This window comes from Muntiacus reevesi, chromosome 1 (genome assembly GCF_963930625.1).
Source record: "Muntiacus reevesi chromosome 1, mMunRee1.1, whole genome shotgun sequence".
Classification (NCBI taxonomy): domain Eukaryota; kingdom Metazoa; phylum Chordata; class Mammalia; order Artiodactyla; family Cervidae; genus Muntiacus; species Muntiacus reevesi.
In genome coordinates, this window is record NC_089249.1 from 243,057,573 (window position 1) to 243,080,162 (window position 22,590).

General features: G+C 44.0%; 1 protein-coding gene across 1 annotated transcript in view; it reads left to right on the top strand.

Moving 5' to 3' along the window:
• GALNT10 (polypeptide N-acetylgalactosaminyltransferase 10) overlaps positions 1-22,590 on the top strand; it is a 214,704-nt gene that overhangs the window by 108,296 nt on the left and 83,818 nt on the right. The window contains exon 4 of the mRNA XM_065918970.1: positions 14,448-14,614. Within this exon, the coding sequence (XP_065775042.1) occupies positions 14,448-14,614 (167 nt within the window). The remainder of the gene's footprint in view (positions 1-14,447; positions 14,615-22,590) is intronic.

Sequence of the window (22,590 nt, forward strand, 5' to 3'; positions counted from 1 at the left end):
GTTTGGAAGCTATATAATTCAGGAATAACAGATGGGTCAAAGAAGAAATCAAAAGGAAAATTAGAAAGTTATTTTGAATTGAATGATAGTGGAAACTGAATGTATCTGAATTTATGAGATGTCACTGAAGCAGCATGTAAGAAGAAATTTGTAGCATTATATACCTATATTGGAAAAGAAGAATGGTCTCAAATTGATGACATCAGCTTCTACTTTAAAAACTAGAAAGAGTAAGTTAATCTGCAATAAACAGAAGAAAGGAAATGTTTTTAAAAGATCAAAGTAGAGATCAATGAAATAGAAATAGAAAACCAATAGAAAAAAAATCAATGAACCTAAACGATGGTTCTTTGAGATGGTCAATTAAATTGATTAACATCTAACCAGGCTGATAAGGGAAAAAAAGAAAGAAGACACAAATTAACAAATATCAATAATGAGAAAGGTGACATAACTACAGATTCTATTACTATTAAGAGAAAATAAAGTAATGTTCTGGACAATTTAATTCCTATAAATTCAGCAACTTTTAGATGAAATAACAAATTCCTTGAAAGACACAAACTACCAAAGCTTACTCAGGATGAAATAATTCATTTAAATAACCCTATATGGGAGCCTGGCAGGCCACAGTCCATGGAGTCGCAAGAATCGGACATGACTGAGCGACTAAATGACAATATCTAGTAAAGAAACTAGAATTATATTAAGAACCTTCCCACAAAGTAAACCCCAGGCCCAAATAGGTTCCACGGTGAATTCCACCTCCTGAAATTAAGAAACAATACAAATTCTACACAATTCTTCCAAAAGATTAAAGAGGATGGAGTATATTTCAAGTCATTGTGGAGCCAGCATTACCCTGATACTAAAACCAAAGACAACACAAAAAAGAAAATTACACACCAATATCTCTCATGAACATAGATGTAAAAATCCTCAATGAAATATTAACAAACCAAACTCAGTAACAGTTCAGAAGGATCAGTGTTATTGAGTGGGACTTATTCCAGGGATGCAAAGATGGTTCAACATCCACAAATCAATCAGTTTGATTCACATTAACAAAATGAAGGATAAAATCTGTATGATCATCTCAATAGATGCAAAAAAAGCATTTGACAGGATTCAGCACCCATTTATGATTTTTAAAAAAAATCTCAAAAGTGAGTATAAAAGGGATGTATCATAACATAATAAAGGGCATATGTGGCAAATGCACAACTAATATCCTACTCAATAATGAAAAGTTAAAGCTATCTCTAAAATCAGGAACAAGGCAAAGATACCCCCTCTTGCCATTTGTATTGAAGCCCTAGATAGAGCAATTAGGCAAGAAAAAGAGATAAAAGTCATTCAGAATGGAAAGGAAGAAGTGTAACTGTCACTGTTTGCAGATGACATGACTTTATATATAGAAAACCCTAAACATTCCACCAAAAAACTATTAGAAATAATAGAATTTAGTTGGAAATGGATTTGTTAGCATGGTTTGCTGACTGTTGCATTATCCACAACATCCAGATAAAAGGATAGGGAATCAAGAAGAGGGAGAGCTCTGAGGGGAAACGGCTCCCTGGGCCCAGGAGAGCTAGCAGCTTGGGTCCTATTGAGGGACCACCAGCTTCCTCCCATGATCATGTGGCCTTGATGTTGCTGGGGCTTGAGAACCAGGAAAGCCTGATGTTTATAAATATTCCCAGAAACAGACAGGGAATCTTCTGGAGTGGTGATGTGAGCCCAAACAGGAAAGGCCAGGGATATAAAGGAGTTGAGGTTTCCTGGCCCAGAACTGGTATCACCAGTTGTGCATTACTCTGGGGACCAAAGGAAGCTTTTGCAGAGCTTCTGTGTTCTTGGGCTCCTGCTGCGTAGAGGCCTCCTGAAGGTATCTAGAGCTAATTAAGTCAGGAATTTAAGGTAACCATGTATGTGTGCTAGGGGCTCCTTTCTCACTCCTCCATCCCCAATCTGTAGCCCACCTAAGATGCAGCCTGCTCCTATTCACTTATATTGATGTGATCAAATGCCTGTCCCTGCCTTGACGAGAACTCAAGGCTATTAGCCAATTAAAACTATCTCTGCAAGTCATTCCCTCTTTAGTTCAAATATTTATTGTGTGCCTACCATGTGTGCTTCTTGTGTAGGCTAGTCCTTGGGGAAAACAGCAATGAACAAAATAGGCTTATATTTCCCATCCTAGAGCTTATATTCTCCTGGGCAGGGGTGGTCATAAACAAACAAATGAACATACTAATTTTTCAGTGATATAGGAGAAGAAAGAAGCAAGGTAGGAAGTAGAGAAAGTGATGGTAATAAGGCGTGTTTTATTTCAGTGATCAGGGAATGCTTTGCTGATAAGGTAACATATGAACATAGAAATGAAGAAGTGAGGGGCCTAGTAAAGCAGTTAACTGGGGGAAGAGCCCTGCAGGCAGAGAAAACAAGTACAAAGACCCTGAGACCATCGTGCTTGGCTGTGGTGCCCAGTGACCCGGGAGGAGAGGGATGAACAGCAAGGCTGGAGGAGTATCAGAGTCAAGGTGAGGCTTTGTTGTTGTTGCTCAGTACTAAGTTGTTACAACTCTCTGTGACCCCATGGACTGCAGCAGGCCAGGCTTCCCAGTCCTTCACCATCTCCCAGAGTTTGCTCAAACTCATATCCATTGAGTTGATGATGCCATCCAGCCATCTCATCCTCTGTCGTCCCCTTCTCCTCCTGCCCTCAATCTTTCCCAACATCAGGGTCTTTTCCAGTAAGTTGGCTCTTTGCGTCAGGTGGCCAGAGTATTGGAGCTTCAACTTTTGGTGGGGCTTTGGCTTTTACTGTAGTGAGTAAGATGGGAAGCCTTGGAAGGTTTTGAGCCAAGAGCACCGGGGTCTGGTTTTCATTTTCAAAAGGATCTCTTTGGTTGCTATGTTAGAATAGACTGAGGTGGCCAAGGATAGTGACAGGGAGACTAATTGGGGTATATTACAGGACAGTGACTCAGACCACAGTGGGAGTAGAGATTACCAGTGGCCGCTTTCTAAATACACTTTGAAGATGGAGATGACAGAATTGACTTACAGACAGTATGGATATAAGAAAAGGAAAGGAGTCAAGGATAACACTGAGGCTTTTGGCCAGAGTGGCTGGGGAGATGGAGTTGCCATTTACAGACTGGAAAGAGCAGGCTTGGGGGAAAATCAAGATTTGTATATCAGTCAAGGTTAAGATGTTCTTAAAACATCCAAATGAGGATGTCAAGTAGGCAGTTGAATAAATTGACGCCATTTGTGTTGTGAAAAATGAAAATGGTGATGGGATCCTTTTCTGATTATACTATATATTACATTGTGGTTTTAAATAACTCACTTTCCTTGACTAACAAGAAATGCCTGAGGCATAACAGATAGTAAATCTCAAAATGACCCCAAATCAGCTGTGGTCTGTGGTATGGTGTGCAGGATGAGAGTTTGGGTGGTGAGGGTGGTACACACCTTCCTCCATCCAAATACAATGGTTGTGAATGGCTGAAGTTTGCTCATACCCCTCTCCCACTCTCTACAGCGCCAGGAGGTATGTCAGTCCTGCTACAGAACAGTGACAGGCTTGGAAGATATATTTAGTACGTATTAGCAGTTCTTACCGTTCTTATCATGATTTGTGTGGTGCAGAAATCTCACTTGACACTTTCGTAATGGAGTACTTGAGTGTAAGAGTAGCGCCCCAGAGATGCTCAGGACGAGAGCGACCCAGAATCCCTAGTTTGCCAGGTTGTTAGCAAGGCAATTGTGTAGGGAGGAGCAGCGGGAGTAGAAAGAGACTGTTAGCCTGAATGATTTGTGAGCTGGGAAAGGAAAAAGTTCAGGTTTCTCTGTAGCATCAGTGATCTTCAGGAAACTTCAGTCATCTCTCCTCTGAAATTAAATTTCTCTCTTCTGAACAATAGTGTTCCTTCCACGACAACCATTATTGATCCATCAGACCTAATATTGGGATTTAAAGGTGCTCATACATCTTAAGATGAAATGGCAGCCAATAACATTTCACAAATTGACTTCTTTTCTGTAATTTTTAAAACAGAGCTCAGTGAATTCAGCCCTTGTGTTGAAATTACAGAGATAAATGGCTTACACACAAAAATGGCTGCCTGTCAACTGAAAATCAAATGGGCCTGTATCCCTGACGATTTATGCTGGGCGAAAACCACTCAGCGTCCACGTGAGCTGCTGTGTGATTTGTGTTCTTTTATCATTTCTGCAAACGGATGCATTTTCCAAGTCTTCTTGAAATGGATGCTGCATCCTCCATGAACAATAACAATGCCTGCCATTTATCCAGGTGCCTGTGTGCCAAGCCTTGTGCTGAGGGGCCCATCAGCCTCTCAGCTCACCTGTGCCCACTTTGAGGTTTGGGGTGATGATATTTTTCCCTCCTTTATGTTTCAACATCATCTTGTCATTTACAAAAACTCTGTCACAACTCTTTCTGAGATTCTGGCCTCTCTGAAATCATGGATGTCTAGAGGGGCTGTCTGGTCCATTTTACAGATGCATGTACTGAACCTCAGGGAAGGTGAGTTCTCTGCTCCAGTTCACATGGTCCATAGGAGGCACAGGAGACTCAAACCTGGATCCTAGTCTATGCTCCTTCTGCTAAGACTGAGACCCATTCCTCATGGGGAAGGAAGGAGACATTTTTAAATTCAAATCCTTTGTGCGTGAAGGTTCTTGGGCCAGGTGTAGTGAGCAAGGTTGGCTAGATAAATGGACGCAGCCCAGACACTACTTGAGTTGCTGTTCACTCCCTCTGCTGAAGGTAACAGATGCTTGTCCAGGAGCAGATAAATTGCCCTTGGTGAAAGTGGTTACAGAGATGGGTTTGATTTCTAAGTGGTATTGGCCTCGCAGAAATTTAAGGAAAAAGAGAATAATGACTGGAAGATAAAGGCAATTATCAATTCTCTCCCTTCATTAAGATGCTATCGAGGGCAGCATGATGATAAGACAGGCAAAGCAGCTCACTTAGGAGCACTGTTACAGAAACCAGAATGGAACTCCCACCTGGTTATAAGCCTCTTTCTCCACACCTTTTTTGGGGGATGAATTCAATAGTACTGCCACCCGCCTCCAACCCGAAATCTGCCTGGTAGAGAATGTTAACAGTTTAGCATTCTGTAGATTTTTTTCATTTGTTTCTGTAACATATATAGACATAGCAAAAGCTTTGGGGGTTTTTGGTTTGGGGTTCCCCCCCCACAAAAATGTGGTTACACTATATGTATTTTATTCTAACTTTTTCACTATGATCACATCTCCAGGACATTTCTAATAGCTGTGTAATATTACTCAGGAATCTCATCAATTCAAACATTCCTTTGTTGACAGGCATACAGGTTGTTTCCATTCTGGAAACCTAGGCAAAAACATCCGTGAACATGTTTCCTTCAGTTTGGTTCCTTCTTTTCTCGTTTCATGAATCATGAAGAATCTTGACATTAAAGCCCTTTTCCTCCATAACTATGTTCACCTGGCATCTGGCATCTAAGGGGAGGTGTGGTCCTTATGGTTTGTTATTTCATGCTGACAGTTCCAGGCATCTTGACCTCACATACCGCATTGATAACCAGAGTTCCTCCTTCCTGCTGTCAGCCCATGTTTAAAGTTTGAGTGCTTGGTACACACTGCGTGTTATATTTGCAGAAGGATCAGTTTTAGCATGTAGGAAAACTGAGTGAAGAAACTGTTGGATTTTGCTATGTACTTAAAAGAATTGTTTTTGTTATTGTTATTGTTGTTGTTTTTACACCTATCTCGAAACTAGATCTGATCTGAGCAAAGGTTTTCCAAAATGTGAGTTCAAAGGGAGAAGCCAGAACTGCACAAACCAAGATCTTTAAATATTGCTTGTATTTGCAGTCTCAGGAAGGTTAGGAGGGCACAAAACTGGTGACGAACTGGTGGTGCAGAGGTGCGTAATTAACACGAATAACCTTTGGGATTCTCTAAACTGTTGAGAGGAGGGAAGAGCAGGTGGGTGCAGTAAAGCCTGCCTTGAACGGAAAAGGACCTTTATAAAGTTGTCAGCCTTGGCACATGTTGTTGCACTCATTTTCCAGCTCCTCTGGTTCCAGCCAGACTGTTAAAGAGAAACACACCCCTGTCTTATCCCCTGCAGAGTGAGAGCGGAGGGCTGGGGAGCCAAGCCCCTGCTGCCGAGGGAAGGCTTGCTGTCAGTGTGCCGGGAGAGGCCACAGACCTGCGTCTGGAGGGATGATGAAGATGAAGGGCAAGAGCTTTGCACACTCCGCCCACGAAGACCCAGTTTCTTCCTTTTGTTCCAGAGCCTGGAGCTATTTATAACTTTCACAAAGCTTCTTGGGGGCTCCAGAGCCCATAAGACATAGTCTTTCTGAGACTGTTGTATTATGAGGGACTGTCTTCTACATACAAAATAGAGAAGGGAGAATTTCAGAATTTTGAACCTAAACCATGTGCTGGGAAATGACCTACACTGCGGCCTCGGGGAGGTGGAGAATCAGTTTTCTGAGCCAGATGCTGCATCAGGCGCATTCACATATGCTGTCTCTATTATTCCCTGGGACAGCCTTAATTAGGGAGGAGTTATAGCCCCATTTTACCCATGTGGGAACAGGCATAGGGAGGCCATGACCTTCGCAAAGTGACCCCCTGCTAAGTAACTAAGGCTAGACTTGAACCCAGATTTGAGGGTCTCTTCAGCTTATACCCCCTCCCTGTAGTTTCCTCCTTATAAAGTACCCACTATTTGATATATGGTTTTGCTGTCTCACTCTGTGACCCTGGGAGGGTCCCTCCCTATTATGGACCTGAGTTTCCTCATCTGCAAAACTAAGAGTGCAAACCCAACCTTCATATTCAGTTCTTCTCATTGACTTTTCCCATTGAAGCTGTGCACATAGCCTGGGAGCAGTGCCTTTGCCTTGTTCCTCAATCCGGAAAGATGCTATCTTCTACCACCCCCAAAACATACAAATCAGCTCTCAACAAGCCTCATCTAGACATCTGTTTGGTGGAGGAAGGCATGTTGAGTTAGGTGCTGTGAGAAATGGCTAAAATGTTGCCCATTTCTAGAAGATTGTTTATCTAAGAGTGCAAGCACTGGGAACTCTGAAACAATAGAGTTACTCCACAGGATTTTCTGAATGATCATTCCTTTAAAAAAAGACTCACCCTTGTAATCATTGAAGGACAGTTTGCTGTCTGTAGTGTGCAGAGCATCGCGGTGGTGAATGCGGTGGTCTCCAGGTAATTTTCGTGGTGTCACGGTAACCCGGCTGGCCCAGTATTGACACGGCATTGCTCATCATGTGAAACAGTAACAGCGTGCCCCAGCAGTCTTAGTGTCCATACCTGGAAGTCCAGATTTCCATGTTAGTGATTTTTCTGGAGAAGTTAGAAATCTTAATTCTAAAAGAGTCCATTCTTTTCAAAGTTATAAAGAAAAATGAAGAACACTTCATCTAGTTCTAGTACAGTGTCTGGATGCTTGTTTTTTACTCCAGGGAATAAGCTTTTTACCGGCTGCACGATTACTTCAGTTAATGGGGAATCCTCTACAAGGAGACAAGGGCAATAAGGGGAAGCGGGAATGTGGAAAAAGCCAGCTAGGCTCTCCAGGAGGAGCCGGGGAAGCTGTGGCAATGATCTGTCTCTCAGGGCCTGAAATAGGAAGGACTTTCTAAATCCAACCACCAGGTTTTCTTAAGATGTCAGCAGCAGAAATTTCTGGATCCCTCTGTTAAGAGGCCTTAGCTTTTCCCCATATAGCTCTGTGTCTGCTCTTCTCATTATCTCTGGGACTGCCTTTCTATATGTCAAGGTTGTGTACCCAAGAAAGAGAATTTGATTGACCTGGTTAACCCCAGTTGGACACAGATTTCTTGCTAAACCATCAACCACAGACAAGTCAATGGGTTAGCTGCCCTTGGGTCCAGGCTCTGCTTCTGCCTCTCGGCAGTGGATAGTGTCCACTGTTGCTGCTGCTAAGTCACTTCAGTCGTGTCCGACTCTGTGTGACCCCATAGACAGCAGCCCAACAGGCTCCCCTGTCCCTGGGATTCTCCAGGCAAGAACACTGGAGTGAGTTGCCATTTCCTTCTCCAATGTGTGAAAGTGAAAAGTGAAAGTGAAGTCGCTCAGTCGTGTCCGACTCTTAGCGATCCCATGGACCGCAGCCTACCAGGCTCCTCTCTCCATGGGATTTTCCAGGCAAGAGTACTAGAGTGGGGTGCCATTCATTACCTTCTCCAGTGTCCAGTGTTAGGGAGTTACATTTTTTATTTTTAATTAGAGGGTAATTACTTACAATAATGTGTTGGTTTCTGCAATACATCCACATGAATCAACCATAGGTATACATATGTCCCCTCCCTCCTGAACTTCCCTCCCACCCCTTACCCCATCCTACCCCTCCAGGCTGTCATGGAGCACCAAGTTTGGGTTCCCGCATCCTACAGCAAATTCCCACTGGCTGTGCATCTTACCTATGGTCATGTATGTGTTTCAGTGCCACTCTCTCAAATCATCCCACTCTCTCCTTCCCCCACTGTATGCACAAGTCTGTTCTCTATGTCTATGTCTCCTTTGCTCCCCTGGGGGGGGAAAAAAATATATATATATATATATATATATGTTATATATATATATATTTAGTATAGTTCCCTTCAGAATAATTGGATTGTTCTTTTTCAAGGTTGACTCAAAGATATTTTTGAAATGCTTCCCTTTGATTTTGATTTCTTTCTTTTTTTTTTTTTTTAATTCTAGTGCTCCAGCATTAAGCCCTGAGGGTGCATCTTAAGGGCCAGTATATTAGATTCATCTTCATGCCCAAGGGCTCAGAAGCCTTTAGGGAATATTAAACTGGGGGCTGCTCAGTCATAGATGAGTCCTCTCTCTGCTTCCCATTCCCCACCACAGCTCTCTGTCCAGGCCACTTTCTCCTAGTCAGTGAGTGAACAAAGTTCTCTTCCTGCAGCAGGAGAGAGGCTGCCCCCTTCAGGTCAGAGAGGATACCTGGGAACGGTTTCTGCTTCTGTCCTTCAAAAGCATCCTCAGGTCCAAAACAGATGCATGTGGCTGAAGGGGCTTAGAGATTATTTAGCTACATAAGCAAGAGTCTTATGTTGGGTTGGCAAAAAATTCATTCGGTTTTAAGTAAAAATAAAAGACACATTTTTCATTATCATCAAGAAGTGTATTGAACAACATATTACCTAACTGAACGAACTTTTTGGCCAACCCAATAGTTACAACTGACAGAAGTCTAACTCAAACTGATTGAAGAAAAAACAGTGTATTGACTCATGTAACTGAAAAGGCCAGGAGTAGAGCTTGGCTTCAGCCATACCTGGACCTAGGTCCCTGAATGATGCTAGTAGGAACCTCTCTCTTGGCTCTATTTTCTGTTCTGCTAACTTCATTTTAACATAGAGAACAGTCTGTATGGTGGCCTCAGGCAGACCAGACTTCCATCCTTCCATGTTCATTTACAGGAAAAAAAAAAGCTTCCCTCTCTCCCAGCTGTCTCAGCCACAGTTTGTTCTGGTTTGCGAGTGCCCACCCCTCAAACGACCATGGGGCTGGGGAGCTGCAGTTGGCTGAGCCAGGCTCTCTAGCCCACCCTCAAGGCAAGACAAGGACTTCTCTCAAGCCCTGTGGAATCACAGGGTGGGAGATTCCCCAAGGGAAATCAGGATGCTCTTACCAAAAGAAGGAGAAGGAATACAGAGCGGGCATGCCAGACTTACTTTGTCCAGCTCCCTTACCAACATAAGAGGAACTTGGGATTGGCAAGAAGTGACTTGGCGTGTTGCATGGCAGAGCAGAAACCAGACCAGGACTTCAGTCTCCTACAGTTTCCTTGGTTTTTGTTTTTTAATCTCTTCATTCTTCTTTTTGTCTGTGCAATTAATAGTATACTCTCCCTGTAAAAATATTTATGTATACAGGGCAGATGGCTTTAAGTCTAGGTTCCAGCCATTACCAACTGTTTGACCTCTGCCTTGTTTCCTCCTCATTGTAATGGGAATAATGATATTCCCATCATTCCCCTAATGATGCTCTACCTTGCAAGAGCATTGTGACAATTAAATAATTAATGCATATAAAGTGCTTACAACCTTGCCTGACATATTGAGAAACCCTTAGCAGATATAGTCCATTATCATCATTGTCATCTTCTACCTTATTTTTAACTGCTATCAGTACTCTATAGTTTGAATTTTTCATCATTTATTTATTATGTCCCCACTGATGGACATTCACTTTATTTCTACTCTCTTCACCATTTCCAAGTGTGTTAGGGGACACCCCTGGCCATGCCTCTTTGTTCTCATGCTGTGCATGTCTAACTAAACTTTGTCCTGTCAGGGTTGGGACCTCATTAGACTGTGAATCATGATGGAAGAGGTGCTTGGGCAAGGGGTGGGATATTTTGCATTCAGCTCATAGTCAGGTTTGAAACGCACAGGGACCTCTTCCTCTATGGTGTCTTCTGAGACCAGAAATACGGAGCCATGAGGGCATCGCCATTGATGTCGTGTGATGTGTTACATGTCCCTGCTTTGAGCTTCGTGAGGGCGTCGCTCTGCCCTCTCCTGCCCCCAGGGGCCTCTTTCCGGCATCTCAGGAGGCCACACTGTATCTGGGAGCCCACGGGGACCTAGAGCCATCAAGTCAGTGTGCCGTGTGCCATGTTGTAGAAACAAATGTATGTTCATAGAAGAGCGCTGAGGAAGACGCCCTGCATGTTTCACGGAGGTCAGCCGCTGGTGTCAGGATGTTGCCGGCCTTAGCAGTTGTCTTCTAGCCTTTCGGTGTTTTCCAGCTTTTTATTCTGAGCAGTTACCACTTTTGTCATCAGGAAAGATATTATAAGCATTATTTTAGGTACATACACTCTAGATTTGAGTCTGGGGCCCAAGTCACTTTCCTCTCAGGGCTCCATTTTCCCCAGGTGAAGAATGGGGTTAGCACTGCCCCATTTGTCTCCCTCCCAGGGGTTGATACAGCTTGGAGACAAGAGAAGGGAGGGTGTTCGGTAAACCCTCAGGCACGGTGAACCAGGGGAGGGCCGAGATTATTACTGTCTGGTCAGAGCCGAAACCAGCCTCTTTGCATTGGGAGCAGGGCCCTGGCTTCCCCTTGCCAGAGACCACTCTCTGAAGGCCATCAGGTGAAGGGGTACTTCCTGTTTATCACACACAAAAGGACCGGGTGTGCTACCATCCAGTGTTGAGATCTGAGACACAACACACAGACAGGTCTTAAAGGGACAACTAAGGTGGGGACTTCACAGGAGGGCCTTCTTCCTCCTCCCTGCCACCCCCACTCCCCCTGTGTCTGCTGCGATCTGAGGAGAATGGGGGCTTCTCCCATGAACTCCCAGCAGGGGCGTGGCCTCTGGGCAAGTCCGTGGAACCACATTTCCTGTGAGATACTGGAGAGATTTATTTCAACATGTCACATAATTTTCTATTTAAACCAAGAAACTCTACTAAACTGGGACCAAACTAATGTTGAGTGCCCATGCCAAAATGCTGTTTTGTGTTTATTTAGTAAATAAATGAGTAGGTGAATAGAAGAAGGAGAAAAAGAGTAAACCACCCCTCCCCCCTAAAAAAAGCGCATAATCAAGTCTGAGCCTTTTTTTAAATTCTGAATAATCTTTAATTCCAGATTGGGTTAAATTAGAAGTGAATTTAGTCTGTTATGGCTCTGTCTGCTTCCTTTAGTATATGGTGGTGTGTCTACCCATAGACTGTGGGGCCCAACTTTGGGGTTCAAGAAAGCCAGGGCTCTCTGCTGGGTAATAGCTCTATTGTATTTCTCTCCGTGGACTTCAGGCGGTTTATTACAGCTAACCCCCCTTCCAACCCTGCTTCAATCGAGTGAGCCTCCTGTGAAATTGGATGGAAGGCAGGAACTTTTATAGAAAACTAGATAGCACCTTTCTTGGCCACAGAGGACTCAGACAAATTAACGGAAAGGGCTTTTTAAGAAGAGATGCTTTCCTTTATTGGTGAAGACCAACATAATGAAGTTGAAGAAGGTTTCCCCAGAAGGCTGGCTGAAATGATCAAAGGCGTTAGAGAAGTGGGGGAAGGGGTGGAGGAAGGCTGTGTGGGGCCTCGATAAAAGCAGTCCAGCCAGATGGATGAACAGGAAGAGGTATAAAAGAAGTCCAGAGATTGCAAGTAGAAAGAGAGACTGAACTGTTCATCAAAACTGGACTGCCAGAATTAGGGGCACCCTGTCCATGCAGCTGAAACTGGGCTCATAGCCAGATACCACAAGGTCAGTCCTGCCCTGTCCCGCCCCCCAGCTTCCCTTGATGCCTCTAGCAGAGGTAGGATTTAAAGCTAAGGAGACCGTTGACCCTGACCTGTTTTTTCCTCCCAACGCTTCTTTCTGAAAATTATCAAACATACGGAAAGCTTGAAAGAATTGCACACAGGACACTCATGTTTCTACTCTCTAGATCCTGTGATTAACTTTCCTCTAATGATTTTATCACATACACATTCATCTCTCTCTCCATCTACCAGTCCCTTTACTGTCTATTTATTTGTTTATTTTTGGCCTTGGTGGGTATTTGTTGCTGTGTGTGGGCTTTTACTAGTTGCAGTGAGTAGGGGATATTCTGTGGTTGTGGTGCAGGCTTCTCTTTGCAGTGGCTTCTCTTACTGTGGAACACGGGCTCTAAGGCACACAGGCTCTGTAGGTTGTGGTGCACAGGCTTAGTTGCCTCATGGCATATGAGATCTTCCCAGACCAGGGACTGAGCCCATGTCCCCTGCATTGGCAGATGGATTCTTAACCACTGGACCACCAGTAAGTTGCAAGGAGACCCTGACTTATTTAGACAGTGGATTGCAGTGGCATACAAAAGGAGATATTGTCTTGTTATGTTCATTGTCCTAGATGTCACAAGTTTCCCAAAAAAAACTTCTTAGCAGCCTTGTGGAAACCCCTTGCATGAAGCCTTTTACATCCTTGCTCCCAACTTCCACTCCTTGTGCCAGAGACCGGCACAAGGTGGATAGTTTTGTCATTCCCTCTGGGCCTGCCTGGTCTTCAGCTCCTCTTTTCTGGGCCCTGGGAAAATCTCTAATATCTCTATTGAAACATACCCCAACAATGAAAAGAAATGAAAGACGAAAAGATTCTTAAATTTTCTATCATCATGTTGTTAGCGATAATATTGGTATTGTTTTTCTAAAACTATTATTATAGGGAAAAGCAGCCTAGTAATGTTGATGCTAAGAACCCTGATTTTTAGCAAAAGAGTTAAAATGTAAAACCAGACAAAAGCCTGAGAAAACTCCAGACCAGTTTCCCTTATAAATATAGATGTAAAAATCCTCAACAAAATACTAGCAAACCAATATATAAGGATTATATAAGCAACATATAAGGATTATGCACCATGACTAAGTAGAATTTTATTTTATGTATTTTTGACTATGCTGGGTCTTTTTTGCTACCCACAAGTACCCATGAAGAGGCTGCCAGAAAGAATATTCTCGTCAAATCAGGTCAAGCCTCTAGGTCCCACTACCAGTTTACAGGAGCCAATGTAGAGCAGATAGAGGAACATGTTGAGAGACACCACAGCAGTGAAGAAAGCAAAGTGAAGACTGGGGGAAATAGTCCAGGGCAGATGGCTGGGTTTCCTAAACAAAATAAAGGGTAAGGGGAAAAGAGACTAGGAGACACAGCACCTAGAGGCACTAGGTCAGCCTTGCCTTGATCCTGGTTTTTAACAACCAGCTTTAAAAAGATACAGAACAGTCAGGGAAGTTTGAACATCAGCTAGATATTTTCTGATACTGAGTAACTATGTTAATTCCTTGGAGAGTTACCATGATATGAAAGGCCCAGGGAACAGGGCCTTCCACCCTCAGGCTTACCACAGGGCTGGTGGAGAGCAAAGGGGACCCAGTTTATTCTTCCAAGTTCATGGATACATGGCTTTTCCTCCATGGAGAGGAACTTGTGCAAGGGGTGGGGAAAGAGGCAAGAGTGCTATGGAAGGGCTGGCCGCCACATGGAATCATGAAGATGAACAGCCATGTTCCTATCACAACTGAGGTACAAACAAGTTAGTGCATGTAAACACCAAACCCCAGTGCTGCTCCTTCACCGCTGGGAGCTGTTGTTTCGTAATTTTCATGTACAGAGCTGGGGGATCATGTGTGTGTGTGTGTGTCTATGTGGATGTACGTGTGTGTGTTTATGCGTGCTGGGATGCCAAGCAGAAGACAGTTCTGAAGTGACCGTGGTGTCCGCAGCTTTCCCTCAGTCCCTAGACGCTTGGAGAGGAAGCAGGAATTGCAGTGAGCTGAACCATCAGCCTGAGTTCTCTGTGCAGCCTGAGAGCTGAACCTGTCCTCTTCATCTCCTGTGTCTCCCTCTAGCTGCAAAAGCAAACGCTACCTGGAGACGCTCCCCAACACCAGCATCATCATCCCCTTCCACAATGAGGGCTGGTCCTCCCTCCTGCGCACCGTCCACAGCGTGCTGAACCGCTCACCCCCGGAGCTGATTGCCGAGATTGTGCTCGTGGATGACTTCAGTGACCGAGGTAGGGCCCCTTTCACCCAGCTTCCCGCCCTCCATGCTCTGCTCCGTGACTTGCCGAAGGGATGGTGGGTTTTCCCTTCTTCAGCAGCACTAGCATATGGCCATGTGTGCTGATACTTGCTCCGTGCCAGGCCGTGAACCTGGCACTGAACGCACGTTATCTCACTTAGCCTGGGACTGACTTCATGGGACCAACTGAGATGTAGTTACCAGTCACCAGGAAGCGGGTTCTGTTTTTATCCCGTTTGTATCAATGTAAAAATGCATTAAACTGCAAGTAACAGAGAAATTTAGCTAACAGCTCAACAAAGGGGGTTATTCATTTATTCACTCATCTCATAAAGAGGTCCAGGGTTGGCACAGCTGCTCAAGTCTTTCATTGGAGAACAAGACTTATTCTCTCTTCCTGTTTCCCCATCCTCATGGTCATAAAATGGCTGCTGTACCTCTGGGAAGTCTACCTTTCAGGCAAGAAGGTGGAGGAAGGGCAAAGAGAACAAAACCCCTTCCTTTGAAGATTTTGCCTTCTTATTCAGAATGCAAAGTCTCCCCAGTGATTCTGAGCCAGAACTCTGACATTTGGGCACCCATATTGGCAAGGGTAGCTGGGAAGGTGAGTGTTCTGATTCTGGGCCTCTTTATGGTAGAGATAGGAAAAGGAAAAGTGAATTAGAGAAGGCATCAGGTCAACCCACCTACAATATCTGCCACCCCATTTTACAGATGTGAAAACTGAGACTCATAGAGGTTAAGTGACTTGCCCTTGGTCCCACAGCTCTTGGGTGGTAACACAGTGAACAAACCATGTCTTCCTGGCCCCATGCACATTATCTTAACCTCTGGACCACATTGTAGAGCCTCTTCACTGAGTCTCACTCATGGGTTTGTGAGACACAGAGTTGGAGCCACAAATGAAATCCAAGAAGAATTTGTCCTCCAGCCAATGGTCTATGCTTATTCTTTGCATCAGAGCTTTTACCACTTGCAGTAAAATCAAGCGAAGCCCTTTCCTTTTCTCACCTCTTAGTAGGGGCACTAACAAGTAGTGAAGAGGAGCCTAATAATAATAATAAATAATGTTATTTTTATCCAGAATTATCCAGAATAATCAAAAGTTGAGTTTCTTGTGCCACATTTTAATACTGCACCCCTAATTACCTGGCATATATGTATATGTGTGCGTGTATACATACTCAAACATACACACATCTTACATTCAGTTCTTATTACCTCTAATTCTTCCCTCACTCTTGACATACACTCATTCTCAGGGGGCCCTTTAATTTTCCTTCTTTGATCTTATCACAGCAGAATTAAAATACCAATAAGTATAACATGTGAGCATTGTATGTATAAACATGGACCTGTCGCGTGTTTACCCTACTGGACTCCACATTCTGAGAGATGAGTCCACCCGGTCAGTCTTGTTCACCACACATTCTCAGCTCCTTAGGCATACAGTAGGTGCTTAATACATGTTTGACGAGTGAATTATCAGAGCTCCTTTCTCTGTCCCTTAGCACTTCTGCCATGGTTACAGTAGCATCTATTATATGAGCTTTATTTATGTCCCTGAAGTGAGGTCTGCGAGGTCTCCTGCAGGTGGGTCTCTGTGTCTCTGTAGCACCATTCTTTAGCAATAGTTGCAGCTTTGCTCCTGGCCCTGGCACTTACTAGCTCTGTGACCTTTACCTAGTCACTCAACTTCTCTGCTTCAGTTGCCTCATCAATGAAATGGAATCTACCTCTTGGGGGTCATGACTATTAAATGGGTTAATATATGTGAAGTGGTTAGGACAGTACATGGAACAAAGTGAACATCAGAAATAAACATTTAACCCTGGGATTATCGTTACTGTTGTTAACATTGTTTATGACTGGTTTGTCAGAGGGGGAGTCAGGGATAAATGTATAGACGTCAAGGTCCGGTCTCCGCCTTTCCATGGGTGAAACGACTTTGCAAATTGTAAAACACTAAACAAATGTGCTATTGTCCCACCTTCAGCCTAAATTGTCTTCCCATCTATTCACTGTTTTAAGAACCACTTCTATGGGCCAGAAACATGTATTATCTCATTTTTCCTTGATGACAACCTCTGAGGGAGAAGACTCTGGCTTGGAGCACGTGCCTCTATGCAGGAAGGGGCCCAGGGATGCCTCAGGGAGCACTGTGAGGGCTGTGGAGAACCTTGCAGGTGCAGGTGGGGTTCACATACCTCTCCTGGCAGGGTCTGTCCTTGATTTTGTGAAAAACTATTTGCTAAGAAGAGCTCCGCTGCTTAAAAATGTGTGAAAATCACAGCTGTAACTCAGCCTTTCCTTGTACAGATGGGAGGCTGAGTCCTGGAGCAGTGGACCGAGTTCACCAAGAGCATGTGGCCAGCTGGCTGCAGAGGAGGGATGAGAACCTAGGTTCCCCATACAGCCTTATCCCCCTCACCTCACCTTCTGTATGAAACAAACTTGGGAAAGAAAAGGTGAATTTTATAAGCCTGGCATTCTCCAAGTGCATCTGTTTCTCGAGAGACCAAAAGTATGAATTGAATGCAGTACCATTCCCAAAGCCTAGTAAGAGAGAGATGAACACTGTCCCATGTCACAGATGGGAATGAGAACCGAGGCCCCTTGATTGTTGCCCTTTTTTCTTAGTGACTTGGGCACAGAACCCAGAAGAGAACTCTTACCTCCCGCCCCTCAGTCCTGCACACTGGCTGTCAGATTTTGCAACCTCCGTTCTTCAGAAAAGCAATAATTCTTCTTATTTTAAGAAGAAATTCTCAAGGCAGCTTGGGAAGAAAACTTACTCAGCAGTGATTGTTTCAAAAATGAGATTTGGGAGAAACAATTTCAGCATTATAGAGAAGCCTGTCTAAAGTATGGCAAATATGGGCCATCGTGAAAGACAAATTTCTCTGGGCCACGTGAGCAGAGGCAGTTCTTTAGAGTTGAAATTCATAGATGCTAACTACGGGCTCGATTGGCACTGCCTGGCAGAAGGCATTTTCCTCTGAAATGAGCCTCTTCCAGGATCCTCAGGGCAACTAATTGTAATTCAGCTGAGGGTCGAGACCTTGGGTAGGAGACAAAATTGGAGATGAATTCTTGAAATAAGATCCAGAGCTTTGTGCAGGCAGCACTGGGGACTAGAGCAAAAGCAGACTGGAATCATCCCGGCCTTGCTTGCAAATAGAGTGCTGTGGAGTTTACAGGGGGCTCCAGAAGCTTCTCTAATGTGGGTGCTTCCTTGAGGATTAGGAGGACACAGAGGTGCTTTTTCTCCAGTGGGAGAGAGAGATGAGGGGGGAGGGTGGCAGGCCTGCCTCCAGATTGCACTGCCTGCATAGGAAATCTTTATTCGGAAAAACAAAAAGGGTCTTTGTTCATTTTTTCCCTTCTATTCTCCTTCCCCGTCTTATTTCCAAACAGTATTGGTTTTCCAAAAAAAATAGGATATGTAGTCATAGAAGGCATTATTGTCTTTGGATGAACTGTGTGCCTCCTGGAATGATGAGGTGCAGAAACAAAAGTCTGTGATGCGGTCTTATTGACATCATTTCCCCCAACTCAGCTCCCCAGCAGCAAACAAAAACATACACAGTACAGGGTTCCCTCAGAGGAGGTTCTTAAGCATTTGCGGAACTGTTGACAGATTGTTGGCAGTGATTGGTGCTGGAGGGCATATGGACATTGTGGGGCCCATTAATGCGTGTGGTAGAGACTCTCGAAATTGAGACCAGGGTCCAAGGTCTTCTTTCCACCATGAGCTTTTTACCTCTTACCTACGCTGTCACACCAGGTCAGTCCTGTTGTGATGCACATAAGGAGATCCACTTGCACTGACCTGATTTGCACTGCAGTGTCTCACTCTTGACACAGGCCCATGAGCGTCTGTCTGTTCCTCATTTCTTGTCATCTCTCTCGCAGCCCTGGTTTGTTTCCAGGGCCACCACAACCGTCGGGATGGCCATTCCCCACTTTCACTATATTGTTCAGGTTCTTTTCACCTTGAGTTTTCTGCTGCTCATTTTGTTGTTTCTGTACAGTTGTCCTGATCTCATTCATATTCATATATTCAGAAAATTCATAAAATGACTCTATGCCTGTCGCTGCAGTAGGTGCTGGGGCTACAATGAGAAGGAAATAGACATCTCTTCTAAGGCTCACACTCAGCAGGACAGACAGACAGGGTAAGGAGCAGTCATAAGATCATGGAACATGTGCCCCTTGCTGGAGGTCCAGGCACTGTTGAACATGGAGAAAATCAGAGAAGAATTCCTGGAGAAAATCCCAGCTAAACTCGATCCTAAGGGATGAGTAGATACTGCCCCTCAGCGTAGGGGAGCGAGGAGAATGTTCCAGGCAGAGGGAACAGCGTGAGCACAGGCTAGAAGTCAAGGTGGAAATGTGGAAAGTGCAGAAAGAGCCATCTGTCACCTCCTCACCTGGAGGCAATTACTGTTAACACTTAGGCTTCTCCCAGTGGTTATTTTTAAATAGGCCTTATATTTTAGAGCAACTTTAGGTTCTCATCAAAATTAAGCTGAAAGCACAGAGAGCTCCCATCCACCCTTCCACCTACTGCACACATACCCCCCACACCCACACCCTCCTCAGTGTCCTTCACCTGCATCAGAGGGGTAGATTTGTTACGATGGATGGGCTGTATCAACACATCATTATCACCCAAAACCCATAGTTTATATTAAGGTGCATTCTTGGTATTATATATTCTGTGGATTTGGATAAATGTATAGTGACGTATATCTACCATTAGAACATCATACAGAGTAGTTCACTGCCGTAAAAATCCTCTGTGCTCTGCCTTTTCATCTCTCCCTCCCTCCTAACCCCTGGCACCCACTAACCTTTTTACTGTCTCCATAGTTTTGCCTCTTCTACAATGTCTAATGTAATTGGAATCATACAGTATGCAGTCTGTTCAGATTAGTTTCTTTGACTTAGTAATATGCATTTAATGTCCTCCCATGTCTTTTTATACCCTGTAGCTCATTTCTTTTTAGTGCTGAATAATAGTCTATTGTCTGAATGTACCACCATTTATTTATCCATTTACCTGCTGAAGGGCATCTTGGTAGCTTCCAAGTTTGGGCAGTTATGAATTTTTGTTGTTGTTGTTGTTGTTTAGTCGCTCGGTCATGTCCAACCCTTTGCACCCATAAACTGCGGCACGCCAGGCTTCCCTGTCCTTCACCATCTCCCAGAGCTTGCTCAAACTTGTGTCCATCGAGTCAGTGATGCCATCCAGCCATCTCATCCTGTGTCATCCCCTTCTCCTCCTGCCTTCAATCTTTCACAGCATCAGGGTCTTTTCTAATGATTTGGCTCCTGGTATCAGGTGTCCAAAGCATTGGAGCTTCAGCATCAGTCCTTCCAATGAATATTCAGGGCTGATTTCCTTTAGGATTGACTGGTTTGATCTCCTTGAGTCCAAGGAACTCTCAAGAGTCTTCCTCAACACCACAGTTCAAAAGCATCAATTCTTCAGCACTCGGCCTTCTTTATGGTCCAGCTCTCAAATCCATACATGACTACTGGAAAAACCATAGCTTTGACAATGCAGACCTTTGTGGACAAAGTAATGTCTCAACTTTTTAATATGCTATCTAGGATTATCATGGCTTTTCTTCCAAGGAGCAAGCATCTTTTAATTTCATGGCTGCAGTCACCATCTGCAGTGATTTTGGAGTCCAAGAAAATAAAGTCTGTCACTGTTTCCATTGTTTCCCCATCTATTTGCCATGAAGTGATGGGGCCAGATGGATGATCTTCGTTTTTTGAATGTTGAGTTTTAAGCTAGCTTTTTCACTCTCCTCTTTCACCTTCATCAAGAGGCTCTTTAGCTCCTCTTCACTTTCTGCCATAAGGGTGCCATCATCTACATATCTGAGGTTGTTGATATTTCTCCTGGCAGTCTTGATTCCAGCTTCTGCTTCATCCAGCCTGACATTTTGCATGATGTACTCTGCATATAAGTTAAGTGAACAGGGTGACAATATAGAGCCTTGATGTACTCCTTTTCCAATTTTGAGCCAGTGCATTGTTCCATGTCCAGTTCTAACTATTGCTTCTTGACCTGCATTCAGGTTTCACAGGAGGCAGGTAGGTAAACATCATTGTACAGGTTTTTTGTGTGTACTTAAGTTTTCAGCTTACTTAGTTAAATACCAAGGAAGGTGATTGCTGGATCATATGGTAAGAATATGTTTAGTGTAGGAACCTGCCAAACTGTCTTCAGGGTTCATTCCCACAACAGTGAGCGTGAGTTCTTGCTGCCCCAGATCTTTGTCCATGTTTGGTGTTGTCACTGTGTTGGATTTTTGCCAGTCTCACAGGTGTGTAATGGTTTCTTACTGTTTGGATATGCACTTCCTTGTGACATTTGCTATTGAACATATAACCTGTCATCTGAATGTCTTCTTTGGTTCCCAGTTTCTGTTCAGTTCCATTTTCTTTTTCATACCCTCCCAACACCCCCACCCCACCTTCTTGCAGCCCATCTGAAGTAATCCATGTCAGTAAGTGTGGTGTGCATCCTTCTGGACCACTCTGCTTCATCATACTAACATGTAGTAACAAAAACAAATATTTATTGAGCATTTGCGCTCAGTGCATTCACCTATTCATCACTTCAGCACTAGTGTGGCTTCTGTCATTCCCAGTGAGAAAGCTACTGAACTCCATGATCTTAAAACCTCCTTTTTCTACTTAAAATAGGTAATATTTTATCCCCATTTTGCAGATGAGAAAATTGAGATACAAGGAGGTTAAGTAAATGGCCAGTCTGCTTAGATCAATGAGGCAGAGCTGTGGTTTAAAACCATGCATCCTGGGAGGAAGAGAATGGGTACGTGTATGTGTATGGCTGAGTTCCCTTGCTCTCCACCTGAAACGGTCTCCACATTGTTGAATGCCTATACTTCAGTAAAATAAAAAGTTAAAATTTTTTAAAAAGGCATGTAAATAAAAAGGAAGAAGTTAAAAAAAAATTTTTAAAAACCATGCATTCTGACTCTAGAACTTTTGCCCCTAATCTTCACTGGTTTCTTCTCTTCCCCTTTTAATGGGATCAACCTGTACACACTGCTCTTCTTTTTGCCCCCATTAATGTATCACAGATATCCCTCGTGCCAACAGCTATAGTGCTAGCTCATCTGTTTTCTACTAGCTAGACGATAATAATCCACAATGTGAAACTACGTTTAGTTCCTTTACAACACGCTTTATTTGGTGGACATACAGTCGTGTTTCACTTTGTATCCAGGTTTCTTCCACTCAGTTTTCTACAGCTATTTCCCGTTGTCATTATAAAATGACTGTCACATCTCTCCTCCTCTGAGTCAGTTGTGAGATAGAGACAGGGTTCACGTAGCCCCAGAATATCAGGTGTGCTGCTGGGAGAAGCTGATCCAGAGGGCACACATGGATCCGTCTCCACCACGTTCCTCCTGAGCTGGCTGATGCAGGGACAGGCTGAGCGGCAGGGAGCTGCAGGCCTCCCTGGCAGGGCAGCTGGTAGCTGAGAGCTCGCCACGGAGGGAAGCATAAATTAACAGAACGTGTGGGCAGCATAAGAGTCCACACTTCGGCCTGCCCCATGTCCCCTCTCTTGGCCGCCCTAGACGTGAAATGTTGGGAAGCAGTTCCATCTTACAGATGAAAAAACTGAGACTTTGAGAGATTGGTGGGAGGTGCCCTAGACTGCTTACCTGCCCTTAGAGGACTCTCCTCCTGGTTAGTCATCCCATTTCATAGGAGGTATCCATCCTTCCCACAATGGACTCTGTAACCTTTAGAATCACACTTCTCGTGTATTAGTCTCTAGGGTGTCTTACCACTAAGAAATCCACAGGTTTCTTATCCTCTTCTCCTTTCATATAACATCTTGAATGCTTCTCTCTCAGACTCCAAAGGAGAAAACTGCTAAGAAGATTAAAGCTGTTAGAGAGTATCAATTAT